Genomic DNA, 23,123 nt, shown 5'->3' on the forward strand with positions numbered 1-23,123 from the left:
CTCACCTTGTCATCCACGGTTTTCAACGAATGAGCGTATTCTCAGGGATTACAGCTTGAAATAAAAAAAACCATCTGATAGCTGCCCACTTTTCCATATCGAAAAAATATTCTTATGGTCTTTGTTGAATATCGCCCTTATTGATTGTGAGTTGCTGTACGGTGATATTTTTAGGAAATCTTCGCGAACCAAAACAATGCTTCAGAAGAGAGACAATTAGAGCCCTATGTTTCAACCCTTGTAACACCTCGTTCTTCGCCGGATACAGCTGCTAGCAATACTTATAGGAATCATGTACAACCACGTCTTATCCAAACAAAGTAATTTCATCCTTTTCTTACACGAATATTGTACTTCTCCTTTTGTAAACTGTATCTCGAGCTCATAAACAAGACGACCCGGATCAGGTTAAAGAAAATAGTTGTTTGGTATGGCGATTACATTTTTCAAACACGAATACTTAATTTGTAATATGGAAAGCAATCCTCTTTGCAAAGCTGTCACACAGATGAGATGTTTTGAAAACCGCACGGTACGTTGATTATTTTTGCTAATTTGCGCTTGGTTCAAAATAAATTGGTGGTTTCTGTTGGGGCCTCTTCCGAGAGATATGTACCTCACAAATAAATTTCGGAAGTTCTCCTCATCTTCGAATTGAGTGGGAAGTAAATGGATATAAAAATCAAGACAGACACACGTTCTCTTTTTTGTTTTCTTTAATGCCGACGATTAAACAGTGTCAGGAAAATGCGTTATGGCATTAACAGCCTTGCATCAGTGCGGGATTATTTTTCCATAAATATAAAAAATATTAAATCATTCTTAAAAATGGGTTCCAACAGATTTGAAAATTTTCGGTGATACTCAAAAGCCTCGAGCACTTTGATTTGATTTTGGCACGTCAGTAGATTACTGACGATAAAAATAAAGTTCAGGACAGGCAGGCAAACCTCAAAATCAGAAAAATAATCACCGTTACTGTTTACGGTTAGTTTTCTGATCCTGATTGGCTCTATTCTTCGAAAGACAAAAGACTCCATAATGTTTCTAGTGTTCACCGCTGTTTCCGAGGTTTACAATTACGGTATATGAGGAGTGCAAAATTTTCTTCTTCATAATACGATGATGTATATTGCTCATGAAATATAAAAGCGGACTTTCGCTGATAATTTGAAAACGTAAAGAGACCATACATTCTATAAAACAACAAGTTGTTGTTATTGCCAGAAAATTCCCGAAGACCGTGATCCCGAGCTTAGAAGGAACCCGTGATCTTCCAACTACCAGTATTTTTCTAACCGAGTTTCGAAATCACACATAAAGAAACAGTCCATTAGCTTTGGTTATTTCCACTATGATTTCTATCATTGTCATTATCACCATCATCATCATTATTATCATTATTACATTATTATTATTAATATTATTATTGTTATAATCATAAATACTATTTTCGCTATCGCTTTATTATGATAATTATTACTATCATTATCATCTTCATTATTAATATTGCAAAATGATTATTATTATCATCATGATCTTCTTCATGGTTATCTCATGCTGTCGCCAGATAATTATTTGCTCTTGTCGTCCAAGCTTACAACTTAAGTCTCCTGAGATTCTTCTCAGAAGCAAGCAAAGATCACAAATACTAATGAGATCGCGGGGTTAATTCTGTGTGGAGTGCCCTATGTCGTCGCACTGTAAAATTGCCCAGAATTTTGCCTCCTCACTCGCTCCGTAACCTTATCAGGAGCATGTGTGGAATGCGTTGTTGTTGTTATTGTTACCTTTTTCCTTTATGGAAATAAGGAAACATGTAGGATTGTCATTGTTTAGGGGCCTAAACTAGTTTTAACTATACCGTGTCCTTCTTCATTCTTGCTTTTGCCAACATATATACTTCTCATTGCGCATAGTTGATACCTTATTCTTTTTATCATATAATAACAACCTGGTAATACACGTAATGGAGATACCAACAATAAAAAATTGAACAAAAAATAAACAATGATAACCAAACTTGTCGCCTATTGGATTTTTACCATTCGTGCATATCTCCCAGCTTAGTAAGGACTGAAGGCTTCAAAGACTGTATCGCTTTCCCGAACATTAAACAGTTGGAGTTGATCTCCTTTATTCGTCGAGCATGTGTGCATAAGCTAGTGATGTTTTTTTCTTAGCCTTGGGCAGCCAGGAGGACAACTTTTGTTTCTTTCATAATTTTTAGCCCCTTCGAGCAAGTCAGGTTGTCAAAACACTTATTCGATTGGTGGAACTGCTAAACAGCCCTTGATATCCACCTTCCTCTCTCCTAACTTTTGGCTAAGTTAGAAAACTCCTTTGGTGGTTCATCTTACGGTTGTTTCTTATGAAAATTTACTTCTTGGAGGTCTCTACAGACTTCCTAAAGGAAGAAGTAGTAGTAGTAGTGGTGGTAGTAGTAGTAGTAACAGTAGTCGAAGTAGAATACCTAATTGCCAGCGATACATACCTTCATGCTCTTAGGGATTCATAACAACCTTAAGGCTAATTGGGCAGGATGCCCAGCCTACAGGGTGGTAATTTCAGCGGAATTAAGAAGGGCTACTCCAATGCACTTTTTGAAGTCCATAATATAATTACGTTACCGAAACACTGTATTATAAAGCCCACTGGGCAATTCACTCGGCAGCAGTGCCGGGCCATTCAGTGAATTCGGCGTGATGTTTGCATTCAGTAGGTTCGGCAATGCTCGGGACATAGTCGAACCTGTATCAAACGGCGTCGAATCTGCTGTCACCCTGTATCAAGCAGTCCATCGCCAAATCCCAAATTTGTTTCCTCATATCACTATAATTTTTACTTCTATTAAGCCGACACCTTTGAGTGAATCCCAACGGCCTGTTTGTTTTGTCTTCCACATGTATTTAGCGATCACTTAAAGCCGAACTACTCAAATAAAACCAAGAATAATCTTTCAAGTAGAATTCAATCCATACTTTTCAGCCGAAATCGATGTTCGTAGTTATTTTGAGCGAGTACATTTAGAGGTGAATTATGGTATAAAATGGCGTTTTTTACCGTTTTTTATTTCACCCTTATTCTTTGGAACCAGTATTAAGCAGTCACCATTTTATGTGGCCGACCGCTTAATACAGGTTTGACTGTAGTTAGACAAATAAAGAAAACTGTGGCTTGAAAATACTCTTCAAGCTTCACTTCCCAGCTCTTTGATAAAAAAAATTTGACGATGCGTATCAATTATAACATTTCTAATTTTAATCAAATCATCTATCCTTAATAACCTTTCACCCCAGCGTATTAAACAAGTTGTTGTACAGGTAACTCGTTCATTTGGTCCCAGAGGTTTCAACTGGAAATTAAAAACAGAGAAATTCCATAAATTCATCGTTAAAACGTATACAACAGTCACTTGTTATACTTTTCCACGCCATGCCATTTTAACCTGATACGAAATTTGCGTCAAATATGTTTTTCTTAAAGAGAGGGGGGGCAGGGGCTTGGATAAACACTGACAGCCGAATCATTCGTGTTGCCTTTACATTGTATTAATTTTCCGGATTAGGGCTTTGTCTTTAGTTTAGTTGACAACCTTGCGTAATATTTGACACTGACTTAAAATAGCATTGTTTTATTTTCAATTATCGGAAAAGCTAGAACTTTTAAGCAAAGACTTATCAGGCTCTTAGAAAGACGTTAGAACAATACGCACTTTAGGTTGTCAAGTTTCTACCTGTGTCTCGTCGAGAACGATGCAAATGTGTCAACAGTCATATTTATTACTTGATCAAATATTTTAACAAAACGTACGTATTTCGATGAAAGGGAGACATCTGCCGAAGAACACGAATAACAGAATTCTGAAAAACAGGATTTTGAGTTATTTAATCTTCTACGAAGGGCGTGCTCGGTGGATGAAAAAGAGGAGCTTCCAGATAATCTTTTTCTCGGTCTCTGAGATGGACCTGACTAGTTTTGCCGCGGTTTGCGATCGACATAAGTTGCTGTGAGAAATTGGATCAAGATCTCAGGTGCTTCAATTACTTTGGATAATAGAAAATACAGAGCGATAGCTGTCAACAGTGCTAGTCGAAGCTGAAATCCGTCCAAAGATATGCAGTCAATCCAAGCCTTGAAACTAAGACGGCTAAACATGTTAGAAAAGGTATTCCGCAAAGACGAAAGCTTTAAGGAAAATTTTCAAACGGGGTGGGAAAATTTCAATGCTAAAGGTATTATTTCCACTAATTAATATTCCATAGGTTTAGTTCAGAAATTATGAGTCTTATCCTGTTTTGCATAGCGCTGATTTCCATCCAGTCCGCTCGACGCTTTTTGACCTGGCGTCCATAATTACTCACATGTCTGCGCGACCATGTATAGTGAAGATGTAAATCCTTCCGCCGTTTTGTCTGCACAGAGAATTGGAACATATATTTCTCATCAAGTGCTCTCTCCTTGACTAATTAAGAACTACTTTGTGGTTGCTTTCTGGCACAAAAAATTATAATGTTTATCACGGCGACGAGCTTCACTTCTTTCCCACCTCCAACGAAAGAAACAAGCGATTTAAGGGCACGACCTTCCCTAAATAAACGAAAATTAATTAGTGGTTGACCACCTTTCAGCGAAAAAATAGGCAGAATTAATTCTTCGATGAAACATATTGATATTACACCGTAAGGCAACGTACTTCTTCCCAAGCAAGCTACTGTAATTTGTGGTCAAGTGATAAAAACACCAGCATCACACATTTATTGCCTTAAGAAATCCTACAAAATTAAGTATGTCTGGTGACTGGGTACATATTATCCCTTCAAGCTATAACAAATTACGCGTAAGCATTACTGTGTGTATGTAAAAATGTATACTTTTTCGTTTCTTTAAATCTGTCAATCAAAGATGCGGAAGTGAAAATCATTACCTGTAGGTATGGTGTCAATTGTGCTCCTTAGGGCTGTAGGGGAAAGTCAAACGACGTTGTTTCGTAAGCGTCTAAGTTTGAAACATCCGTGACATGTGTAGAATCTTCAACTCCACAAGTACCCTGATCGTTTTCTTACCGTCCTATAAGTTCTCGACAAAAGCGCCCGAGGCGCTCGTTAGAAAAGGGGGCGAGAGCACTTATTCCCTGAGTCGAGGGAAGAAGTGATCTGTCGCACTTAGTAATAATCGTCGCCAGGAGAGTATATTCTCTCGTCGTCGCTCTTTGTAATAAACTTTGTATAGATGGTTGGAGGACAAGTGGAACAATTGATAGCTGTCCTTTCCGTCCATAATAATAACAATAATGATAATAAATTATTAGCAGTATTATTATCGTTACCATCATTATCAATATTATTGACAATATTAAGAGCTATCATCGGGTTTACTGGCCTTCCGATCATCTATACTTAGTTTATACCAAAGTGAGTCGATTATCACGGAGTGCGACTGAACAAGGAGGTGTTCATCGCACTGCTCCAAATTATGGGAAAATCAAAATAAACAATTAAAGTTTAAAAGGGTGTAAATCACCTTAACGTTGTGTTTTGAATGGGCGTAAAGACTGCGCGAGAAATCAATATTTTTATTGAGAAAGTTTTCGAGTAACTCCCCATCATGTTCTTTTCTGTTAAACATAACGACGATAGCTGTCAGGGAAATGAGGGCAAACAAGTCAGTGGAATAACTCTTTTGTACTTTTTTGTTTTGTTTTCTAGTTTAAGAAATGGTGCCCAAATCATTGAACTTGTTGTTTTTTTGGTACCAAATGCAATATTTTAATTCACAATACAACTAACATGAAGGAAAAACGGCGAGTGCGGTACAACCTTCTACCGTCAGTGTATTTTAACATAAAAAAACCACCTTGATATCAAAGATCACAAACAGCTTGATTATCTGATTTAATTAGTTACTATCTGTCGATAAATTAGCTTTGGACCTTTCGTTGGAATGTTAAATCCAATAGGATCATGGCAAAAATTACGGGCTGTTTTAAATTCTAACCTAAATCTTTCAATTAAAGTCAATTTAAAGTTCCTATAAAGGCTGATTACATTCGCGCTTTTTTACGAAAGTCAATATTCATATTTCATCCATAGGGTTCTAGTGAGTAGCAAAATCATAAGAATCCCAGTGGTAACGACTAACTCAACCAAGAGGTCTCTGCACCTTGTTTGAATAAGAAAATCGTGTAACCGAAACTGATTGAGTTTTGAATCTTCACGAGGGACGGTTACCGAGACTAGTCTCTAGGAATTAGAAGCCGGAGGAAATTTGCTTTGTCTAGCTCCAGTCTAGGAGAGAAGAGAATGGATCCCTTAAGAATGCAGCCTTAGACTACGGGGAAAAAACACACCAAAGGAAAAAAAAATTAAAAAGCAGGAACATAGGCAATTTGGTTCATTTACGATCCGAGATCATTTCCGGAGCTTTAAAGTAATGATAACGTTATGAAGTTTTGAGTAGATAATGTATCTAATTATGTTTATTCCATCTGTTTCTAAATTCATCATTGGAATTTAATGGTTTTAGCGCCAATCTGAATTCAGTATTTGATGGGATTTACTATGAACTAAAGACATCTCATGACGGTCGGTTAAAGAACCCTGGAAGTGTTTATAATTTTTGAGTGGCCAGACATGTTTCAACGTATATCTAATTAACAGTCAGCGACTGATAGGAGGGATAAAGGTGGTCATCAACTGTTTTCATTTTCACATTCAATATTGTGAATACACCAAAATAAATATCTTAAGGTCAACATCAGTACAAGCGGCCCATAGTTAGTGAGACCAGTTTTTTTTTTTACAAACATCAATCAGTATTGTAGAAGGAGACACGCTGCGAATATTTTCGATCAAAATACTGTTTCGATCGCTTTGTAACTTTTTTTTGGGTATTAAGTTGGAGAGGAAGACTAAATTTTCCTTTTGAATAGCTGATATGAACACGATAAAACTGAATCAATCCTTTTTTTTTTTGTAGGTAAGGACATCTGGATAAACAAACTGAAACACTTAAGTGACTTAACCTGATGACCCCTGTAAATAATTGTTACCAAGAAAGCTAAAGAAGCACTTTGCTTCATGATTTTATCTAACGAGCTTCATCTGCTTTGCAATGAAAAGTTCGCCTCCAATTTCAAGGTAGGTTAATACGTGTCGTAAACTTGAAATCTAAAAAACCCTAATTGGCGTTTACTTTCAACACTAACAGTACAAAACTTACAAGAACAATCCAATTATATTTTTGCTGCATACCACTATCGAAACAGCATAGTTGTTTATACTCCGCGCATTCAAAAAGGTAACTGGCGCACGCGATTACTTCTCGGGCTAAATTTTTGCAGTGAACGAAAACTGGTGTAAAGGTGTGTACTTTATCTATTTGTCTACCCTTTTCCTATAATATTTCGATGACAAATGACAGAAAAATTGCTCTTAAGCGCTTTTGTCGTAAATTTTAAATCGGAAAAAACCCTGCCTGATTTGCGTTTACTTTCGACCCTAATACTGCTTACAAAACTAGTCTCGACTACGACGTCGTCAGTTGATCACCATACTGTATGGCGATCAACTGACGGGGTCGTATACCAAACTAGTTTGATAAATCGCGTTAACAATGATAATGGTCGAAAATGAACGCAAATCAGGCTTTTTCTTGAGTAAAGTGTGATGGGAATTTATGATTTTTTTAAAACTATTTTTAAATCGGATAGAAAGGGAATGTATTTTAATGGTGGATGTGACAGTGCGATAGACGCCGTGGCTTGTCACCAAACAATTCTGCTGTCTTTCCTTCACTGAATGTCGCAACACGTGGCATAGTATAAATAATGTGCCGTCTATATAAAAATAGTAAGTAGCTGCTCAAAAATTGGCACGTTGAACCCATGAGTCGAAAGGGTAAGGATCTAGATCCCAGGGCTGAGCATTTAAATAGAAAACAAACTCAATGATCCCCGGGTGCTGGAGGCTACTCCAATTTAGGTGTTTTGATATTCCTCTCACCGTGCATATGTTAAGCACAGATGAACAGAACGATGGGTTCCTCAGGATTGTAAAAATGTGAAACATGTCGGAGTTGACTATGTTTGAGAAGAAAGGTCTATGAAGATTTAAGAATCAATGCACTGGTAATTAATTTGGATATACTTTCAAAAGGAACGTTAGTTGTTCAGGTCGTAGTTAAAAATAAATGAACGAATTATCGTTTGTCTCACAATATAAAAGGTCACTATTCATTCTAGATCGTCCTAGATCGATTATCATATTGCCAGTCTGAATCTTCGACAACGAATTATATCGAATGATACCGTGGCATGTCGTTTGGCTATTATCGGTGCAGTTTCATTATTATATATATGGCCAGCTAATGAACTTTCTCTTACAAGCCATTTATAGACGACTTTGTTCTATTTAGGTTATGGTAAGAACGTTTCCTCCTTCATAACGGTGCGTCCTTAAAACGCTCCGTTGTGAGTTTTAGAAAGCAGTAAATGTGTGCCTTTTATATGTTTTTTCTCTCTCTCATTTATTGCTATATCCATTTATTGTTATATCCATCGATTTAAATTCCACTTTTTGACAAGGGATCGTAAAGACGGCGCCGTTCTACTGGGCTTCGTTTCACTTGGCTTTTGAGGCCGTGCTCAGTGTGACCGGATTGTTTTTGCTGCAAACGTTAGCATACTCAAACAACTAGAACCCAGACTCTTGTAGGCAGTCGCAGCAAAGAGTCTCTGACTCACCTACAATAGACCGTGAAATCAGTTTAAATTCTGTGGGGCGTCCTTTTCGGTTGCTGAATTTCGTCAGGTATCCTTGGTGAGGGAGATCCATCAGGAAAAAGTACCGCCGATAGATGTTTCCTTATTTTAGAGATTTCTGATGGTTATTCATAAGGTTTTATTCTGATTATGTAAATACTGATCAACACAACTTTTTCTTATTGAGAGTAATTTGGATCGTAGACGAAGTATTGATCGCTGTGCCTAAATTTCCTATACAGACTGGTGGCACAAGATAAACTTTAGAGAAATTACATACAGTTTCGAGAAAGATAAGGTGTGGTTTTTGTCAACAATAGTAGAGTGTTTACTGTTTAGATGTCGCCTTAGGAAGTCAACACTATATCAGTCCAAGGTGGTTAAAGTGTCTCAGCTGGCTTTACGTATACAGATCAAAGCTTTGTAGGGTACGGTCGCGATTGTGAGGAAGGTTGCGATTTAAAGAGGTTGAAATAAGAGTAAAGGTGTAAACTTTCAGCCGGGAAATAGAAGAGTTGCCAATGTAGAGAAGTGGCTGTTAGATTGCACTGCCATTGCCAAAACTGGCCTTAGAGTTCAATGCACAATTACTTTATCTGCATATTGAGCACAATTTACTTTGAAGAAGGTAATAAAATTCCATTTGCGAGAGTAATCTATAGAAAATGAGTAGGTCGATACCTGTGACCTTTTTGAGCGTGCAACACCGTCGCTGTTCTTGTTTTTCGTCAAAATACTTCGATTGTACCATGGTTCTCTGCAACCAACATTTGTGTTTTTGAAGTTTGGCGCGTGCTAATGTCTGGGAAAGTCCGCGCTGAACAAAATAATTGTGCAATTGAATGCGAGACTGAAAGTTGAAACTGATTGTTATCAATTCACTAGGAACACATTTCCAATGTCAAAGACATTTTACCGAAGAGTCGCCAGATTACACACTTCCTACCTGAAGAACATGGAGAAAGACATCTGAGAATATAATGATTACCTGTTTACTCAACCAGAGAAAAGCATTCCAATGAAATTGTAACTCGTTTATGTAAATAATACGTCACTTCCTGATTGCAGCTCCCCGCTCTTTGGAGTATTTATCTTCATTACGATCTGTTTTCAGAGCACACCTAAGCACTAATTTCGTTGTTTACTCTGAATAATGGAATGGGCACGAGAACGTTTCTTTCACGCTACAATGTTAAAAGCGTGAAACGTTGTTATCATGAACGACATCTAATGGGTTTTCTATCAGGTAAGAAAGCTTCATCAGTACGAGTCACGCTACCCTTTATTCGGCGGAAAGGCATACCCAACCAACACAAACTTCATCTAGTGTTTTAAGCATAACTCTCACCTCTAACAAAAGTAACATAGATGGCACATTACTTTTACTTTAACCCTTGGATGTCTTCCACTTGACAGTTACCCGTAGTCCATTGTTTTGAACTTGACAAGCTTCGTAGCACTTTAGCAAAAATTGAACATTAACGGATTACAGATGACAGTGTGAAACGCCGTCGGTACAGAACCACTGTTCAGTTCTGAATGCCACTTCTTCCATCAAACAAAAAGCCGAGTTATTTGTAACTTAGGAGTACATTTGGCTTTAAGAAAAATGGTTACCAATCAAACCCAAAATAGGTTATTTGTGATGTTGTTGGTCCGCTTTCAAGACTATTTGCAGCCTATTCGCACGTATGCGAGCCGAAGAAATAAAATAAGGTGTTTTCACATTCTTTCCGATGAAGACAAACATTTGGAAGCTCCAGATGGAAAACAAATTTGCCAAAATACACTCGAATCTCCTAAGAATGGCGACGACTGAAAAGAGTTCGAAGTCACAAGGTAAATTGCAGTAGGAAATTGTTTCCTTGGTTTAATTTGGAAAATGTTTTGCCAGGCCTGGCGAATACATTTTAAAGATGCTTTTATGTCAGTTTTCGTCAACATCGACAACTCTCGGAATGTTGAAAGCTATGGCTGCTATGGATTCACGACTTCGGCGGGATGAATTTATCACCATGTAGAAGGCATAGGACGAGCTAGAAGTGGAACCCGGATCTTCTTACTCAATTTGCTAACTTCAAATGAAGCCTTCCAAATTGATCATGACGTAGAGAATGGTTCGGCCGGTGACTTTATACTATTCAGGACATGTCATTGGAGAGCAGGTTAAATTGTAAGTTTGTTACTTGGTGCCTCCACGCTTTAGTTTCCGTGACAGCAACTTACTTGTTTATCTCAAATTTTGGATTGCCAAAAGAAAACTCATTTATGTTTTATTTTGCTCAGCATCAGCCCTTGCATATTTTTTTGTTTCAAGAAAGGAATTTATTGTCCAATTATATTTTTGCTTCATACCACCCTCGAAATAGCGTAGTTGTTTATACTCCGCGAATTCAAAAAGGTACTGGCACACGCGATTGTTTCTCAGGCTAAATTCTTACAGTGGACGAAAACTATTGTAATGGTAGGCTATTTATCTACTTTTCTACCCTTTTCGTATAATTTCTCGATGACAAATGACAGAAACATTTCTTGTAAGCGCTTTAGAGAATAGTCAATAACAGCGCCGTAAAATCCACAGCTCATGCTAAAGAACATTTATCATACCTTGCCCGGCTTAAACTGACTTTTTTCTTAATTAAAATTATTGTGAGTGGGATGTGATTCAAGGGAAAGTTTTCTGAAATGTTGTCGATTCTACAATAGTGAGTAAACTTGACAAAATGAAATGCTACACGAAAGTTAGGTTAAAAACATATAGGGATACCCATTGTTAACTAATATAGCCACAGCGTTTCGTCATTTTCACGATTCTTGGATCAGTACTTGCATTCTTTTCTTTTAGATTGATTTTTATGCTGGTTTTTATCGGTCATTGTTACAATCTTTTACTGTCATTATTTAAGATACTGATCGGTAGACTGCTCTTTAACACACTTATTCTTATGCACTTATAATGTTCAAACATGTCAACATAAAATTAGCTTTGAATGTAATTACCCAGGGCCTTGTCTGCACTGTGAATGTACTGAAGAGCAAGCTATATCATGTGCTATTTGCTCAAAAGATTTCTTCCAGCTTTGGACAGTTCTCTATGACTGTCATCTGTCATCTATCATTTATCCTCCTCCCTTCACTCTTTGCTTTAAGTTGTCGGCAGAGTGAGATATAGTTAACAACTGTTTAGTCGCATGCGGAGAGGTCACATACCGCACAGCTTAGATAACAAGGTTTCTTTAAGAGTCATAATGATAGTGACTTTTTCAATGTTGAGTGGGTATCCCTTGCATAGTGTCTAAACATGCAAAAAGTATCGCGGATGCATCAACAACAAAAAAATAAATCATATAATTTTCGGATGTGAAATGCAGCACTTGGTATTGTGTATAAAAAATTTCGTCTTGAGAACGGTAAGACACAAAGTTATAACTGCCAGAAGTTATCCTGAAATGCGACATTGCGAGACTGCTCAATTGACTTTCTTGACAATTGCTCTCGAAATAAGTAGGATTGTGTCAGCCAAACAAGTGTGAAAGCATATCTGCCATACGAGTAGTTCAGCTGCTTTCCCTTAGGTTTAAAACGACCTTTTAAAAAGCCATGTCGGCGAAACCCTGTCAAATATAAATAGGGTCAAAAACCTGGATAACAAAGTTTATAGCAATCATTCTCAACACCAGAGTTGCCATACATTCCACGTATAGTTGAAGTATGCGCACACTTATGGTCAATCTTGGTCAATAACGCATATATATGTTGCCTGTGAAGGGTCTCAGAACCCCCGCCTTCATCTAAATAACAACAAGCCAATGAGCCAATGGATCGTGAAGGAGTCATTTGAGGCTATTGGGTGTACCGTAGTTCGTAAGTTGCAAAATCGTCTTGAGAATTGGATGTTTTGTTAAGGGAAAATCCTCAAGGTTGTATGATATTCTCTTCTCGCCACTGTTCGAACTCGATCAAAATCGGTTCTGGTGTTTGTTATTAATAATGAACGATGTATCCGTCAAATACAGGCAGAAGTTTCTTACTTTATCACATTCCTTATAAACACAGCGGTATAACAGCTATAAACTAATTTGAAGATTAGACAGCCAATCCGCTTTGATTGCTACGCAGAAGAAGAAGCAAACGGGTTCAACTTAAAACATTCAATTCATAGACAAGTTGCGCGAAAATATGATATCTTCTTGCTTCTTTTTTCCAGGCTCTTTCTTATTTTAATTCATGAACAGCTATGTGCTACAGACTCTTCGGGCGTCCGCTGTCTCGCAATTTCTCTAACAAAAAAATTATATAACGCGAGGCCTGATTTGTATCGTTCTTTTCCTCCTTGCTTCGTGTTTGTCGATTTCGTTCCTCGCTCTTTGGTTACAATCTAGCACTCTTCATTTGTACGAAATATAGGACCATACAGTCAATCTGTACGAGCGGTCACCCACGGGGAAAGACCGAGTGACCGCTAAATACGGGTTGACCGCTTCGTGCAGGTTTCAATATGGGGAATAAAAACACCACAATTTATCTCATAATTGACTTCTTAATGTACAAAAACTCGCTCGGGAGATGATGGATTCAAATTTACCTGACTGATCACTGTCGATTTTTTCTTACTTTAAGTACGTTGAATACAGGCGAAAGCAATAAAAACAGGCCGTTGGCACTCGGTGAAGAGTGACCACGACCGCCTAATAGAGGTTAAAGTTATATTAATTAGGGGAGTTTTCGGGACTTCGACAAACGACCGTTTAATACACCGTGACCGCTTAATACAGGTTCGAGTGTATGAAAGCGAAGGACGAGGAACAAGGAACGGGAAGCGGAATACTGAAAACAGGAAACGAGAAACGACGAACGGGAAACATAAAACGGAAAATGAAGAAAGAAGAGACCGAAAAACGGTAAACGAAAAACTCGACCGGGCGACTCAAGCTCGATTGTTTGTCTTAAATGATGATATCATTCGTAACGAACAGAACTCGTGTCTGATAGAACACCTTCCGGTTTCACAGATGGATATTACGAGGGGAAATTTTTAGATTTTTCTGGTCGATAACAATTGCCCTCAACGTTGCACCTACACTACTACACCTACTCTTCAACAAAATTGAAGAAGCCTTCCCTCTAATTCCGCTGTTCCCGATGCACTGATGTAACCCACAACATTTTGAGTCTCGTCTTTCTCAATCACAATCTGAACCAAAGATGATTTTTAAAAGGACAAGGATGAACTTTGACGGACATGAATAAGTACGGCCGTAATTAAGGATGGGAATATATGGCAATAGAAGTATTTAAAGGAAAGCCATCGATAGAAATTTTCGACCTGCGATGACCGTTTTTTTTATTTTTTTTCCATTTTTTTGTATCAACACTCATCATGTGATGTGTTATCCTTCTATAAGGATCAAACCTTGGCTCAGTGAGATGTCCATCGGTAACCCTAACTCTAACTCTTAGCCTAAACCGAAAGCAACAATTCCTTACATTAAAACTAACATGTTAGTTAACTCTTCATTTCGAATGATTTATTCCCGCTACCTTGGCTTTTCAGATTAAATCTGTTTTTTTAAATGTTTGGGTTATTAGGTGCTATCAGCTTTGCATAACAATATGCGAGACGCAGGGGATGAAAAAAAGTTTCTTCACCTTATTTCCTGACTAAGATGTTGACAAACTTTGATTTCCATTATTGTAGGGCAGTTATGGTTAATTTACAGCACAATCACTGTCGCACCTTAATTTTAATTGTTAATTTTGTCTATTTTGATGTTCATCTTCGGCAGTCTACTGGTAAACAAGTTTAGTTTTTGAAGCTCATAACGCTCCTCCTGGAAACTCTCTCGAAGCTGAGAAAAACCCTACACTGATGATTAGCCAAAACCTTCTTTACTTGCTGTATAAAAGTAAACCCTCTCAATAATTTTATCTCTTTCAGTACAAAAAGCAATGAGAGTTTTTATTGTTTTGACTGCTTCATTTTAAAATTTGTTTGCCGGTACACAGCAAGCAGCTGTTAGCTAGTAATCGATTACTGAAAGAAATCTATTTGGTCAATCGGTGTAGCCATTAAAAGCTTAAAACTTTTAAACGGTTGTCGGCTTTAAATGCTTGATCAAACAAATGTTATCAGAGATGCAATTAGATTTGAACAAATGCAACATTTCGACACCTTATGAAATCGTCATCCTCCTCTGAGTTTACTTAAAAGTTTTATTTTGTCACCACTTGCTCATAAATTAGAATTCTTTGCAAATCGATGTTAATAATTGAAAGGTTAAATTAAGCGCTTCGTTCAATTCTGCACTTTGTTTATTTATTCTTATTTCTAAGTCGACTTTCCTGATTTTATGCCTCTCGCGTCTCGAGAAAAACTCTTTATTTCAGCAAACGGTTTGCCAGTCATGCGTCTTAGCATATTAAATAAGAGTTATCATAGGTAAATTGATTTTTTCGATTTTCTAATTTGTCGCCAAATTCTAACTTCCTTTTGTCTTATTAGATATCACAAATAATTAAAACGTATATGTAAAGAATCAACGAGTTATCTTCCCTTTTTCATATTCGTTTATGATTTTACATAAGCGGCACCTTCGCAATGCTCAGAATTCACTGACGACAAATCCATTGTTTCTTTCCATGAACATGCTGCAAGGAATTTCCAGGCTTTCTTTCAAAACTTGAATCAAGTGCAAGGTACTTAAATGTTTACAGTTACTGAATATTACCTGAATCAACGATAGATTTTAGAGGGGATAATTGGATGTAAGCATCACTGCTGAAATATTATTTGTCATGTGAGTATTGCTGGCCTTTGCTATAAGATCCCGACTGAATACAGTCCAAGAACAGTCAAAAACAAAAAAAATTGTGTCTTATTGCGCGTACATATTATAACTCAAGTACAGAGACCTTTAAAAAGTAAACAAGGCTTGTGATAGCCACGCTCGGACATTTGTCAAGACGACTTTTGAGGTATTTATTGTGTGAAGAATGACAACATGGAAATTACCCGGCGACACATCTAGTCTACGAAACTTCTCGGGTACACCATAAATGAACTCGGAAATCATAATAGCTAAGAGGATTCATCATGGACAATTACTAGACTTTGAAAAAACATTTAAATAAAGAGCATTTGGTACAGGCTTGAGAAATAAACTAATTCGCACCCCCACGTTAAACCACCGTCACGACCAATAAGCATCAGATAACGAAAATTAGGTTAAATTTCTTAGCGATCAAATTTACATATTTTCCCAGCTGCCTGTGATTACCTCGTACCTTTAAATCAATCTCTAGTACTATATTTTGCTAAAACAATAGCAGAGAACTTCAAATCATTGTAGGAATTTTAGAGAAGGGCAAATGTGACCGATTTATGAAATCAACCTTTTTTAGAACTGAAGGTGAGCCAATCATACATGGTTTTGAAATACAAGAAAGAACTTAAAGCTCAACATATTTTTAAATTTCCTTTCCAAATCAGATAAGGTACCTTTTTCAGATAATTATATTCGTTCGTAACTAAGACGAACGTATCATCGTAAGCTTTTCCTCTGAAAAGACGAAAACCTTTTCTGCATGTTCTTCTAGGGAAAATGAAGCTGCTTTTTAGCATTCGAATTCTACTAATTTTTTTGTAACTTTGTCTTCGTCTTTTTTTCGCGTATAGCTTATGGGCTTAGAGATTTGACAGTGTTCGTGTTTGCTTCAACCTTTTTGGTTTGTATTCAGCAGTTGGTGTATATTTGCATTTTAACAATGGCATTAATTATTCTGTTTAAGCTCTTGTCGGCTAAGTACAAAACGAACTTTCTGAAAATCCAGATGAGGAGATGTGCGTTTAAAGATTTTGCCATGGCTAACGGGCAAATTTATTCCCCGAATACATTCGATGAGGGTTAATATTTTGTAGTGGGAGAAATTTCCCCGTCATAAAACTTCAGTGAAGATCAAAATTATCTCTTTTTTATATCAAAAGCTCCAACTGATTTACTTTGGGCAGGCTGCGTATTACTCTTTCCTCTTGACAAATCTCACATGCTTTACACATCGATCTAGTGATATACTAAGGAGAGGAATTTTGACATTCACTGGAAAGTTTTAATTTCTCAGAGAAGGCACCGTTTAGGGTAATGGAATATAGGTTAATCAAAAATGAAAAATGCTTGCCTAATATGACACTAAACCAATAGGTCAATTAACTGTTTTCTACTTTTGAAATAATCTTCTCCATACTGTAATTGTTACCCTTCCCATAGGATAATCGATTGAATCGTTAATAAGCCACGGAACTGAAGAAAATCAAATTCATTTTGCTAAAAACGATCAATTCAGTTACTAGAAAGTGTGAATTGCATTAAAACATTTCTACTGTTCTACCATGTACCAAAAGAAAATAATGAGGTATAATGTGTGCGTCAAAGACGCTTTCTCATGAAAAAAACTTTACCAAGGTGACTTTATGTCGGTGACTGATTTCATCCAAGGAAAGAAAAACCATTCAAATCCATACGTGGTGACAAGAGACCAAAGTTCTGTTTCGACTCTAAATCGGTGTTTAAAGCAATGAGATCGAACGCAAAACAAAAGGTGAGAAAAAAACAATTTCGAAAGGAGCCTGTCCATAAATGCTAATGTAAATTTGCCTACTCTAAGAAAACAATTGGCAGGTGGCTGCATAACTTAAGTGACGGAGGAAAGAAGGGCAACTTTCAATTTCGTAGTCGAATATATTAAAGGAAAATAGAATTCAAAGCATGTTTACACTTTTGTTTTGACTTCTTTTTTCTAATTAATTTCCTCTTCCTTTTTTAATTCTTTATTCACCAAATTTAAGTCATTCACTATCGTAATTTCCATAGCTTTTGGGGTTTAAAGTAACTATTTTCTGCATCTAGTCTCAGTTTTAACCATTGCTGACATACTCCTACTTACAGATTTGTACCACAGAATCTTTAAACATGGGATGTCCCTTCCTGATACTCGTAAAACAATTTTTCGATTCCTCTAAGAGTTTTTATATTCAATCGGTATTTTACCTCCTCAGAATATTACAAATTGTATTTCCATATCCTGAAGCAATTTCTATTCTTAATTATGGCTGCACGTTTTTATTGGGTGTAGCTAATTCAGCCACTTCTCGCTAATTTTACAAACTCCTGCTGAATTGGTCTAATAAGGCAATCTCGAAACACTATGGTTACAAAAAGAAGCTATTGTGATCAAATTAATACTTAAAAGAGCAGCATTTTGCGGCTTACACCCTGGTAGAGATGTGATATTGTCAAACATTATTATCCATTTTCTAAAGCTTTCGCTAATCTTTGTTACGAAAAGGTAGAGTCCTGGATAATCCCCCTGTTGTGCAAGTCGGCAAGAAAATGGTTATTTGCAAAATGATCGACTAAACTTACTGGAAAAACCTCCGGCTGAAGAGAATTTCCATAATTCATAAAAGCGACTAATTTAATATTGTAAACATTGACAGATCGAATTCTTAGCGATGTTTTATTTGAACAAGGGACTTGATGGTAACCGACAAAAAAAATAGTCGGAACATGACAGAAAAAGCAACCCCACACGAGACTAAGATATATACTCCACTAATGCTTCTAACATAAATGTGCTCTTTGCAGTTGAATAACTTTGCCGCTCTGACTAATTCGAGGAAACCTAATAATTACGAGTCTTTTTAGGGATTCCGAACAAAAACACCGGAACCAATTTACGATGTCTAAGAGTCATTTTCTTCAAACCCTGTCAAACTCGTTTCAGCGTTGTTTTTCCAATTTTTACCCTATATCTGTGCATTTACTGAATAAAATGCAAACACGTGAAATTTTCTCAGGAACGAAAACCACTATGTTCGCTGACAACACGCGCTGTTTTGATAAGCCTTTAATAATCTGCTGTCTTTCATTTTAAGTCCAGATTAATGTATGCGCTGATCGCCAATTCGAAACAAAACTCTTCGAATGAATTACTCACACCGCCCGCGCGCAAATGAAATAAATTCGTGTGGAATTTTTGACGCAGTGAAGTCGCTGTTTCGAAAGCCTAAACGTTCTCAACTTGTTAGGCAACCCATGTCGCTCTTTCAAAGAGAGGCAGTAACGACGGGAGCATGAAATTCTGTTCAGTGAAGGTATTTTGCTTGTATTTATTTAGAATCGCAAACATCTGTCTGTTACGAATGCAGTGAATGTTTTGCCGCTGAGATAAAATTACTTTACTTGTTATAGTTTTACCAATAGAGTATCACTCAAGTTATTCGCAACAACCCGTTTACGGTACATAGATTTTTGATGAGTAAGCTTAGGGAAACCTCGCTTCTCTAACTAGTCATCAAATGAGTTATTTATGTGACCGAACTGAGTTTCAATACGATGGATATCTTCTCTGCGCGATCAAAATAGTAACCGTGACAACTTCAGTCTTTTGACTTCTCACAGATTTTGTCATTTGCGGTGTGGCAGAATTTTAGCAAAAGTTCATTGCCAAAAGGTTGAGCGGTCGCGTTACGTGAACGACTGTTCATGCAAGTAAAGTTTACATTCTTACATGTTTGTTTTCTTTTCGGTGAGTAAATGTTGAAGATTTGGTATTGGCAAAAGACACACGAATTTTTAAACACACGAAATTACTCATCCTTTTAAAATCAGGTAATTTATATTCTCTTTAGTGAGTTTCATGAATCAAATGTACCCTAACAAGACGAAGATTGGTGTCTTACTTGTAATAAATTTAGCGGAATACATAAGGCGCGTTTGTTGAACACAGCTAATGAAATATGCCTCCCTCATTAACAATGCTAGCAGGGGGTTTTGACGTCGTTGCGGTAAAAAAGTGTTATTGCTATCTTTTTTATTACATTTTTTGTGACTTAAATGTAAGAACCAGAGAGGAACACTCATGCAAATTTGTAGACTTTGTAAAAAGACCATATTTCAAATATATCTTTTTACTGCCCCGCTTTGTGCGGTCTTTACCATTTTTGTCTCTGTCGTTTCCATCAATCACAATCTTTTCTTTTTTCAGCTTCTCAGAGCGTGACACAATGAACAACTCAACCGACGTAGGATTCGTGTTTAACACAAGCGAGGGAAATATCGTTGCAGCATTCTTCGTCGCCCTTCTGATGCTGTTGACATTAGTGGGAAATACCATGGTGTGCGCCTGCTTTTACTATTATCGTGATCTCAGAACAATTTGCAATTACTTTATCATCAGTTTAAGTGCAGCAGATATCCTAGTGGCGCTATTGGCGATGCCTTTCTGGCTTGTGTTGCAATTAACTGATATGGATGAAAAATCCAGAAGCGTTTTCTCAGGAGAGTTGTATAGTTTCTGGGCAAGTATTGACATCCTTGTTGGGTCAGCGTCCATTATGAATCTTGTGGCTGTAAGCTTTGATCGTCACCTAGCTATAACTGCGCCATTTTCGTATAGCGAATCGCTGACTTCGCTAAGAGCTATTATTATGATAGTTGCGTTGTGGGTATTCTCTATCTTGCTCTGCGGTCTGCATGTCCCTTCGGTCAAAATGGCGAAAATGCGTTCTGCATATCAAATTGGTCTCGTGGTGGTGAGTTTCATTGTCCCTCTGTTTCTTATGTTCGTCATGTACATGAAAATATACTTTGTGGCAAGAAATCAAGCGCTCCGCATTGGTCGAAACTACGCCAGGGATATCAAAGCAACCAAGACGATAGCGATTGTCATTGGAGCGTTTGTTGTGTGTTGGATGCCCTTCTTCGCAATAATTACTTTGTATGCTCTAAAGCCTGATTATAAAGTTAACATCGAAGCTTACAAGGCAATCAAATGGTTGGAATACCTTAACTCGTTCTTGAACCCAATCATTTACACCTGTTTGAACCGCACCTATCGCCGCGCCTTCAGGAAACTATTGCTTCGTCCGTCTTGTTGTACAGGCCGTGGATCATCCGAGCGTCTCAACTGTGTTCAGTCAACCCATACTTCGTTCCACATGACGAAAGCGGAGTCTCTTTCTCACAGTTCGTCTTCAGTCTCTGAGAATGGGAATGTTTGTATTCAAAGAAGCACCAAAATGGAGGGCACGAGAGTCTAAAATTCTGCTCTCTGTAAGACAAAAAATTCGCTATAGCATTAATTTTGATTCATGGAATGCCATATAACATTCATTTTGAAATCACTGATGATCCGGCTGATATCTGATTGGTTCTCAGCATTGCGATTTATTTACGAATTGCTCTATTTCTTGCTATAAATCGCATCTTTTTCCACTGAAACATTACTACCAATCAGATTTTAAGGCTTGTTAAAAGTAACCAATCAAAGTTAGGAAAATAAAAGACGAAGAAGTCATCGTGTGGCGAATTTTGCAGCTTTTGTCTCCAACACTTTTCCTACTATTTCAGTAGAAAGGAATGAATATAATTGTGAATCAAATTTTCCGATTTCAAAATGTATGTAATAAAGTAGTAACTGAAGTTCGTGTTGTACAATTTTGGTTGAAATCACATTTGTGATTTCAAATCGAACTCTTGCTGCGCGCTCGATCGATTTTTAAATCATGTATATTGTTTTAGTCCAAACTGCACTCCACTCAGTTCAATCACCGTTATTTATCTCAAGCGTATCATGCGACCACATAACGAAGACGAAAGGTAGTTAAACTGTCTGAGGTGGCCCCATGTGCAGCCATGGCAAGCCAATGTTGAATGCACGTTGTTTCTGCTAAGTAAATCCCGCCACTTCTACATCATCTCCCTGAAGTCTACTTTTGAACAAATGAATCGAATTTAAAAGAACAAATGAAAATACAGGGGAGGAAACGATAAGCAGCTTCCTAAGTGCGTTCATATTCAGCAGTTAATCAAAATATGTAGCTCAAAGCATCACTAGCTTCTGCATTGTCTTAGTGTAGCTAAAAAGCGTGTTAAAAAAATAGAAAGAGCGTCTTCAACGATTGAGTAGAGCCAGACCTCCACCAGTTAATGTAAGTGAGTGAGGTGCCAAACGGCCTAAATTGTTTACAAAATATATACTATAGGATTTAATGGATATAATAATGACCAATTTCACGGTAAAATTTTGGAATTTATCGGTGTAGGGTATTTTCTTTATTTTATTCTATATATCACTCTATGCATATTCTATATATTATGTATATATTATTCTAAATTATATATATATATATCCAGTGAATGTAAATACTATGCTTATTGAGTCGATTATAACTAGCTAAGCTTAAATATAACAAATACAATTTACATGCCACAATGTGAAGACTATATACGGCTACTAATATGGCATAATTTCTATAGCATTGAAAAGAACTAAAGATTGTACAATGACGCTAGAGGGAAGTGATAGAGCAGATTTGTCTCACCTGCAAAACAAAAAACCCGCTGCATCCCACATATTTTTGAATAAGTTGTTCCACAACAGAAAGATGATTCCAGAATGTAATGAATAATTGTCACTCAACCAATAATTCAATGATAACAAAATCTCATAATAACAATAATAATGATGATAATGGTGATAACAATAGTAACAGTAGTGATAATTTATGTGGGCTTGCTTAAGACCAGTACTGTTCCTCTATTGGTCTATCCTTTAGGATCCAGTAATGATTAAGCTATGCTTCTTTTAATTTTGCCTGTTAATTATAAATATTTTGATATTTCATCACAATTCCATTTTCGAGAATCAGCGATGTAGGATGTGGTGTATTCATGTAGAGACACACAATCTTTATTTGCTTTCTATATTCTGTCTTCATTGATCGATCCAACTATCAAATGAGCTGGTACAATAATGTTACTTCATTAAAGTACTTTTTACATCACCTAGTAGTCCCACAGTGATATCACATCTTGGGAAATGTTTAAAGAATCATAAGGAATATAGTTAATGCAATCACAAGCTACGAAATCAAACTATGGTTACTTCAATAGTAAACAAAATTGTCACAATGACTCTTTGGTTTAAGTACTCTACTTGACCTTGTGGTGATAACCTGTTTACTCTGAGAGGCTTGCTCCACAATCCTACCAGGGAGTTCTGTACTTTTGAAAACGTCAGAAGTTTTCGTGGAAGAGTCATTATACTCCTCAGTCTTAGCTCTAGTGTCTACATTGATGTCATTACCAACATTCTTACTGGGCACGTGTTTAAGGAACTTCGCATTGCGTATCAAAGTGGTGCCCGTGTCCACATTCACTAAACTAAAAGTGTCTCTTTGGTCTCAATGATTACGTGTTTGGCTGCAGAGAAATGTGAATCTGGTTTGTTTGTCTTCATGTTGGCACAAAATACGAAATCGCCGATCTTGAAATTAGGCGTTTCTGCATTTTGCCAGCTATCG

The 23,123-nt window shown here is 37.1% G+C and overlaps 2 protein-coding genes across 15 annotated transcripts in view; one reads left to right on the forward strand and one right to left on the reverse strand.

Annotated features, from left to right (window-relative positions):
- Window positions 1–3,620, reverse strand: part of LOC113673678 (alpha-1A adrenergic receptor) — a 20,388-nt gene extending 16,768 nt beyond the window's left edge. Inside the window, exon 1 of one of the 2 annotated variants that reach the window (XM_089197562.1) lies at window positions 3,288–3,620. The gene's annotated coding sequence lies outside the window, so the exon portion shown is untranslated. Of the gene's footprint in view, window positions 1–5; window positions 136–3,287 lie in introns of those variants that run through there. The other variant, XM_089197560.1, reaches the window with a different exon arrangement.
- The window catches only part of LOC113673692 (histamine H2 receptor), a 27,776-nt gene extending 5,172 nt beyond the window's left edge, over window positions 1–22,604 (forward strand). Inside the window, exons 1-3 of one of the 13 annotated variants that reach the window (XM_089197553.1) lie at window positions 395–532; window positions 6,979–7,139; window positions 19,805–22,604. In XM_089197553.1, the coding sequence (XP_089053679.1) occupies window positions 7,114–7,139; window positions 19,805–20,858 (1,080 nt within the window). In that variant the 5' untranslated portion in view covers window positions 395–532; window positions 6,979–7,113 and the 3' untranslated portion in view covers window positions 20,859–22,604. The other 12 variants (XM_027190107.2, XM_089197554.1, XM_089197552.1 and 9 more) reach the window with 12 other exon arrangements.
- The last annotated feature ends 519 nt before the right edge of the window (window positions 22,605–23,123 follow it).

Source organism: Pocillopora damicornis, chromosome 2 (genome assembly GCF_964200805.1).
Source record: "Pocillopora damicornis chromosome 2, jaPocDami1.2, whole genome shotgun sequence".
Classification (NCBI taxonomy): domain Eukaryota; kingdom Metazoa; phylum Cnidaria; class Anthozoa; order Scleractinia; family Pocilloporidae; genus Pocillopora; species Pocillopora damicornis.